This window comes from Mercurialis annua, linkage group LG1-X, assembly GCF_937616625.2.
Source record: "Mercurialis annua linkage group LG1-X, ddMerAnnu1.2, whole genome shotgun sequence".
In the NCBI taxonomy this organism is placed as follows: domain Eukaryota; kingdom Viridiplantae; phylum Streptophyta; class Magnoliopsida; order Malpighiales; family Euphorbiaceae; genus Mercurialis; species Mercurialis annua.
Genome location: NC_065570.1, coordinates 40,448,182 through 40,456,114, shown reverse-complemented (window position 1 = coordinate 40,456,114; position 7,933 = coordinate 40,448,182). Strand labels below are relative to the sequence as shown.

The window sequence follows — 7,933 nt, the reverse complement described above, 5'->3', positions numbered from 1 at the left end:
GGATCTTGATTAGAAATGCTAATTAACACCATTCAACAAAGGTGTAACGAAAGCAAGACTTGGATTCTCGTTTGGATGAATGTAAAATGGACTAGCAAGATTCTCTTCCTGTCTCCATAGATTTTGAGTATCAGCGGTTGTCATCTTTGAAAGAAAATATGATCGCAAGAATCACAATAATGCAAGTATTATGAATCTATGATTTACTTGTGAAACAGAGAGAAATTTCAAATGAGTATGAAGTGTTTGTTTCCCGAGAAAATGAGAGGGAAAGAAGAAAAAGATAACTGCTAAAATTCAATGCTCTGATACCATTTCAGAAATTGAAAGCAAAATGAAATCTTATTTCTTAATGATCAAGATTACAAGTCACAGCTTTAAATAGAAGCTGAGAATTACAGAAAAATAGCTGCCTCATGACATGTGTCATGATTACATTGGATAAAGCTATAAAAAAACTATAACAAACTAAAACACACACTTGTCATCACCCTTTAACTAACTTCACACACACTGCATCAAGCTTGAACACCTCAGCAGCATTATTCTTAACATGAACTCACCATGAAGCTTGAACACAGTAGAAGTCAAATCTGCTAATAATGTGGTCCCTTCACAAGGTTTGGCACAAATACGAGCTTTGTTAAACACATTAGAATGTCAAGGTTTATTGGATATATGTGCGACATTATGGGTTTCTATAGGGTGCGATTGTGTGGTGTAGAGATAAAGAATAAATGATTCTGTTATTTGAGCATTACAGTAATGCTTAATGTATGCAATATGGTTATTTTAGGGATACCGGAAGACTGGTTTTTGCTAGTAATTGATGATTATTATTTTGACAGCATTTGTTGACGATTATTTATCCACAGTACTTATGATTCCATGTTAATCACTTAAAGCAATTTATCTTCCTGATTGCACAAACAAATGGCAGATTGTTGTTAATTTGGCGAACTTTACCAACGATCCTTACTTTTGTTGTTGTTACAACTGCGAATTATATGACGATAAATGGAAATTGAATTTCCTTTCACATGTTATGTTCCACATGAACATATTTGGTATATGAATTATGATGTTGATCTGCTCAAGGTTTTGCAACTCTTCCTAGATTGCATAACCCAACCAAATGAGAAGCTTGTAGAATTTGGGATTGGAGATATCGAAATTATGGTGCCGGTAAGTCCAATAATGTGGATATCTTGCTTTAACCTGAGGTCATATTTGGTTGATGCAATGAAATAGTACGGAATAGAATAGCTATTCCATGTGGAATGGAACAACTATTCATTACATTTTAAGAGAAGTAGTTATTCCAGAAAATCATTAAATAGCAATTCCATGGAGTACTCCATGAACCAGAGTGAGGAATAATTATTCAATACGGAATAGTTAATCTATTCCGGACCTATTTCATGAACCAAACATAGCCAGAAAATAATAGTAAATTTCGCTTTTTTGTAGTTAAGCCGTTAGTTTGTTTTTCCATAGCGTTTCATATTTAAGAACTTTTTACTGAAGTTCTTAAACATCAATGTTGAGTAAGTTTAAAATGAGTACCTAGACTTATAACTCTCAAGAGATTAATATTTTCAAGAAATAAACAGACCTTTAAAATGATCAATCCTCTGTTTTCCAAGTCCACCCAATAGCATCGACTTGTAACTTTCTATCAAAACTAGAAAAAGAAAAAAGAAGGCCTGGTTGGTAGTCGTTAGGGTTATTGGTCAAAATGGTACCAATTCTCTATATTTTGTCTCAAAATGGTACCATAGTGTTTACACCGGTCCAAAATATTATGGGTCAGAGCATCATATGGGCTTACCAAGGGAATTGAGCCCAATAGAAAGCCTTTTCCAAATTAGCTTTTATTTTTAGTAGGAATTTGCAACTCATTAGGAGTGTTTCTCTTTAGGAATATTAGTTGTAGTTAAATTAGGAATCTTGATTTTATAGAGCTATAAATAGCTCAGAGCTTCATTATTTTTCGATAAATAAATCAATCAATCAAATACCAAACTCAATGCTTTTTATCTCGCAATCCCTGAATTGTTTTAATTTAGAAGTAGTTTTTGGTATTAATCTCGCCTGAGTTTATTAACTCCCAGATTATTACTACTTAGATCACGTGGTTAAGTGTTTTTAACCAAAGAAGCCCCGTGAATATCTTCATAAGTTCGTTAAAGCATCAAACCGATCCCACTTATAAATTCAAAGATTCGAGTCCGGAATATTTCTAGGCGAACATCTTTTGGCGACTCCACTGGGGACATCAATTTATGGTTAGCACAAAAACAGACTTTAAGGACGATTCCAGGCACGCTCGGTCTATACGCCGACAACAATTAAAGCAAGGCGACGGAGTGGACGATTTTGATTCGGACATATCAGAAATCATGGCCAAATGTGCTGAATCCTTCGGTCACTGATGGAAGCCTCCCGTCGGACAAGAATGATGATGCGACCGATGATTCGATTGACTACTCACGCCAGCTTCCTCCATCTCGCCCTTCCTTATCGCATGCCGATATCTCGGCTATGAGGGGCGAGATTGCCCAAGAGAACAAGCAGAAGTTTGATGGTGCGATGCATCAGATGTCGGAAGTGATGAAAAATATCATGTCTGATCAAGCATCGTTCCAGAGGCAGATCCAGGGTAATTTGGATGGCCTCAACAAGGCGATGGAGAGCTTGGGCAGACTCTTTTCTGGGCAATCCGTTGCCGAACAGAGTTACAGAAGGGCCGAACAGAACCAGACACCGAATCGCTTCGGATATCCTGGTAGTTCGGCCAAACCGATACAGCAACCCAGTAAGCTGGGGTATACTTATGGGTCAGTTAAACTCTTGACTAGGCAGGAAGCCGAATCGGCAGGAAGAGCCGATCACTTGGGGGCAAGCACGTCAGCTCCCCAAGGCGAATCCAGACCACAAGGGGTCGCAACCGGAGCCAACACCCAGGAATTAAATGTGGGCGAGCGTTCGGCTATTGAAGGGGGTGAGCATAATATTTATGATCAGGGGCAACTCATGAACATGTTGGAAAAGCTCGGGGTCGATTTATAACCGATGCCCCGCCCTTCGTATATGAAGCCATGTCCAGATTGGATCGACAAGTTGTACCCTTTCCCAAGGGGATAGAAGGTTCCTGAGTTTAGCCTTTTCTCTGGTGAACATGTCGCCCGTTTCTCGGCCCAATACGGCGAGGTAGCAGCTCATGACTTCTGGAAACTCCGGTTATTTGCTAGTTCATTGACAAAAATGGCCTTGACCTGGTATACAAGGTTAACACCAAACTCAGTGGAGACCTGGAAGGATTTGGAGATCCTCTTCCACGAGGGGTTTTACAAGGCACCTCCAGATGTCACCCTCGACGATGTGGCTCGTATATCACAGCTGCCAAGTGAATCGGTGGAGAAGTACATCGGCCGATTCAGAAATCTGAGAATGTGGTGCTCAACAAAGATGTCTGAGGCCGATTGCGTCCCAATGGTGGTTAGAGGAATGAGCTTCGCCATGAGGGAGCACTTCGAAGGGCACCGATTCCGGGACTTATTTAAATTGACTAATAGGGAGACGAGCTACGAGATGCTTCTCTAGGAGAAAGAACAGAGACGAGGAGCTTCGAGTGTTACTTACTACAAAGACCAGTTGGACATAGCCGTGGTTTCGGACAACGAGGATAGAAGCTCGGAGGACGAAATCAAGATGGCCGAATTCTTGGGTAGCAAACCATTGAAATGCTCGGATCTGAGAAAAACGGGTTTTGTCAAGAAGAATAAAACCGCAGTAGTGCAGAGGGAATATTCCTTTGACTTGACCAAAGCCGACGAAATTTTTGATGCTTTGTTCAAAGATGGACAGATCGCCCTTAGTGAAGGTCACGTGATCCCACTGCCGGAGAATATGGTCGGAAAGGATTACTGCAAATATCACAACTCTTGAAGGCACAGTACGAACAACTGTGTGAACTTCAAAAACGTGATCCAGAAGGCGATCAATGAAGGAAAACTCTTGTTCCCTACTAAGAAAGAGGCCGATGCAAAATATGTGTCCATCAACACTGTTCGGCCTCATTTTGATAGTTTCTTGAAACAGAGGCAGATCCAGAGCAAGTGAGCCCAAGAAACCTAACTCAAGGTAGAGACGGATGGGTCTAAATGGCGAGCAAAAAAGGGGCGACCTCAACAGCAGAAGAGGAAGCGTAATAGTTAGCCCACCGCAGAAGTCACGTGCCCATCCTGCAGTACTTGTTTTGCCGCCAAGAGGGTCGAAAAAGTAAGGGAACACCCCAAGACATTTAAGCCTAAATCGCCTACCGAGCAGTGGTAGAAACATCAGCTACAGCGGGAGTCTAAGACAACCGTGTTCAAGAGGATTTCTCAGCCAACGGATGAGACCCCTTGTATGACAAAAACCCAAAAGAGGCGAATGTAGAGGTTAAGGCAGGAGTCAAGGGCCAGTCATGCCGCAACTAAATCGTCCATACAGAACCGATTGACGCTCATGCCTGAACGGGTGAACCGACCCATGGCCGAGAGATTGGCGAGTGGGGCACGGATTAAAAAAGTTGCCGAGCCGCATGAGCACAGAACGACTAAAATGCGGAAAATATGGGTTCGGAAGAAAGTTGTTGAGAGTGGAGGGGCAATCGACATGGCCCATGAGACGGAAGCTCCAAAACCTGTGACAGAGAAGGACAAACGACGATCTTACAAAGACATCCTTGTCTCCCATCAAGATGGTCAGCTGAAGGCGAAGGTACCCAGGGACCGGGAAGTGATCGTCTCACATAAAAAAAGGGGTGCTAAAGGCATGGGTCCCAATTGTCAGAGACGAATTCGGAGTGAAAGTGGTTACACTTCCCGACTCCTACAGAAGTAAGTCAGGGCAGAAGGCAACTTTGGAAGGAGATGTGATCGTCCCAGAAGACGATAGTGCTGATAGCACGGTTGTGGTGTCACTTAGTAAACCCCCAACAAGAATGACTCGTCATATTCGGTCATTGTATATTAAGGCCGATTTAAATGGAGTGATTATAAACAGGGTGCTAATAGATAATGGAGCAAGGGTGAATATACTCCCAGCGAAGATGCTCAAGAAGCTCGGCATAAACCGGGATCAGTTTGATCCAACTGACATTTATATGACTGATTTCGCCGGAGGCGAAACACCAGCCGAGGGGTACATCACTCTCCAAATCAAAGTCGGGCGAGTAGAGACCGAAGAGGGATTCTTCGTGGTCAATGCCCGAAGTAATTACAATATACTGCTCGACCGAGATTGGACACACTCTAACATGTGTATACCGTCCACTATACATCAAATGTTATTTATTTGGCGAGAGGATGGAGAGGCCGAGGTAGTACAGGGCGATCCCAACCCTTTCGATGAAGACCATAATGTGCTAGAAGCACGTTTGTATGATGAAGAAGTACGGAACATACAGTCCCTTTGCTCTAAAGGGCAGACAAGCGTACCCTGTTTGTTGGTCAATTTGGATCGGCCAATATCGATTACCCTCGCGGGAAATGGCCGATCCACTATCATCAATCCATTAAAATGATAGTACGCCATAATGAGTTGAGGGAAAAGATCAAGCAACTAGTCTTTTTGTACGAAGCTGCATCAGCCGAATGCATTTACGGGGATCAAGAGCAAGATCCCACTGGGGCATTAAAGATCCAGGACTTGCAGCTGGCTACGGGCAAAATGGAAGATGACCCCGCCCAAGTGCAAGATGAATTGATAGAAATAAACCTGGGTTCGGAAGAATTGCCAGACCTATATATATCAACGCCGCGCTAAGCTGAGAATTCAAAGCACAACTGGTCGCCCACCTTGTTGAGTATCAGGACTGCTTTGCTTGGTCATACGACGAGATGCCAGGACTGGATCCGAAGATCGCAGAGCATAAACTCTCATTAAAAAGCGGGTTCAGACCATATCGGCAGCCTCCGAGGCGAATGTCAAGAAAGGTAGACACCCTGATTCAAGACAAAATTAGGATGTTAGAAGGTGCCAAAATTATACGGGAAGCTCAGTATACAGAATGTTTGTCTAATATCGTTCCTGTAATGAAAAAGAACGGAAAACTGATGATTTGTGTGGACTTTCGGAACCTCAATCCGGCTACACCTAAGGAAGAATACCCTATGCCAGTGGCCAATATGCTGATAGACAGAGCAGCAGGGCACACGGTTCTTAGTTTCCTTAATGCACATTCAGGGTAAAACCAAGTGCCGATCAGCAAGGGAGATGTGTCTAAAACAGCTTTTCGCTGCCCAGGGCCGATCGGAGCTTACGAATGGGTTGTTATGCCTTTCGGCTTGAAAAATGCAGGTGCTACCTACCAAAGGGCGATGAATAAGATGTTTACGAGTTTGGATTGCCTTGAAATGTACATTGGTGATGTTGTGGTCAAGTCAAATACCGAGGAAGTTCACTTGGCCGATTTAAGAAAAGGTTTCGACCGAATACGGTCCAACGGGATAAAAATGAACCCTCTCAAATGTTCATTCGGAGTATCGGCTGGAAACTTCTTGGGTTTCTTGGTTCACCAGCGGGGAGTAGAAATAGACAAAAACAAGGTGAAGGCGATCATCAATGCCGAACCACCTAAAACCAAGAAGCAGCTTCAGAGACTCATCGGTCAAATACACTTCCTGAGGCGATTTATTGAAAACACAGCGGGGCAACTTCGCAGTTGGAGTGCCTTAATAAGAGGGAAAGAGACCGATCAGATTATCTGGACAGACGAACAGCAGAAAGTATTTGAAGAATTAAAGGTGTACTAAGCTAAACCCCCGGTCATGACTCCTCTAAAGCCGAACAAGCCACTGTTACTTTATTTATCGGCTGCGCATGAATCTTTGGGATGTATGCTCGCCCAAGAGGATGAAGGGGTTGAAAGAGCGGTTTACCATCTGAGTCGTGGTTTGACCGATACATAAATTTGCTATACAGACATAGAAATGATGTGCCTTTGTCTGTATTTCACTTGCCGCAAGCTCCGATATTATATGTTGCCAGTGGTGGTCTACGTTTTGTCCCAGACCTATATTATTAAGTACATTTTGTTAAAGCCATACTTAAGAAATCGGATTGGGAAGTGGACAATTTCCATGTCCGAATTCACATTGGTTTATGTTCCTCAAAGAGCAGTAAAAGGAAAGGTTCTGGCCGATTTCTTATCTGATCATCTTGGTATCGCTCTTAAGGAAGAAACGATTAGCTGCGTCGACATAGCCGTGTGGAAGATGTGGTTCGACGGATCTACGACCAGCCAGGGGGCAGGAGCTGGAGTACACATCGTATCGCCCTTGGGGGCATCTTACCAGTTGTCATTCAAACTACATTTTGAGTGTACCAACAACCAAGCAGAATATGAAGCCCTAATATTCGGCCTCGAGATATTGACCGAGCTGGGGGGAAAAGGCGATTAACATAAGGGCTGACTCTTTATTGGTTATCAAGCAAGTGATTGGGAAATTCAAGTGCGAGTCTGAGCTCTTGGTAAGATATTGCAATAAGGCGAAACACTTAATTGAGGGCTTTCAGGATACAAGGTTAGAATACACAGAACGAGCTGACAATTGTATCGCCAATGACCTGGCTCAACACGGAAGCGGTTATAAAGTGAACCTTTAATTCGATGCGATCGAGAGAGAAACGCCGAATCTTCATATTGGGGGCATCACAGTTGATGAGAGAAGTTTTTCTGTTTATCAATTGGATGTGAAGCAAGATTGGAGGACCGAAATTCTGGGATGGTTTAAGAAATCAAATAAGACAAACAGGAGGCTAAGGATCCTGACCCTGAATTATGTTGTTCTGGTCGGTGAGCTATACAAGAAAGGTTTCGAAGGTTTGCTCTCTAGGTGCATCGGCCCAAAGGAGGCAATGTTGGCAATGGCCGAGGTACATG

General features: G+C 43.0%; 1 protein-coding gene across 1 annotated transcript; it reads left to right on the top strand.

The window, feature by feature from the left end:
• The first annotated feature begins 3,267 nt into the window (after positions 1–3,267).
• On the top strand, positions 3,268–4,125 carry LOC126669195 (uncharacterized). Its single transcript, XM_050362601.1, has 3 exons — positions 3,268–3,501; positions 3,607–3,915; positions 3,997–4,125. Exons 1-3 carry the CDS (start codon positions 3,268–3,270, stop codon positions 4,123–4,125), a joined length of 672 nt encoding a protein of 223 aa, XP_050218558.1.
• The last annotated feature ends 3,808 nt before the right edge of the window (positions 4,126–7,933 follow it).

Coding starts and splice junctions, on each gene's coding strand:
- LOC126669195 (XM_050362601.1), top strand. CDS start 3,268: ATGGCCTTGACCTGGTATACAAGGTTAACACCAAACTCAGTGGAGACC. Junction 3,502..3,606: donor CCGATTGCGTCCCAATGGTG/GTTAGAGGAATG, acceptor ATGCTTCTCTAG/GAGAAAGAACAGAGACGAGG. Junction 3,916..3,996: donor TCCCACTGCCGGAGAATATG/GTCGGAAAGGAT, acceptor AACGTGATCCAG/AAGGCGATCAATGAAGGAAA.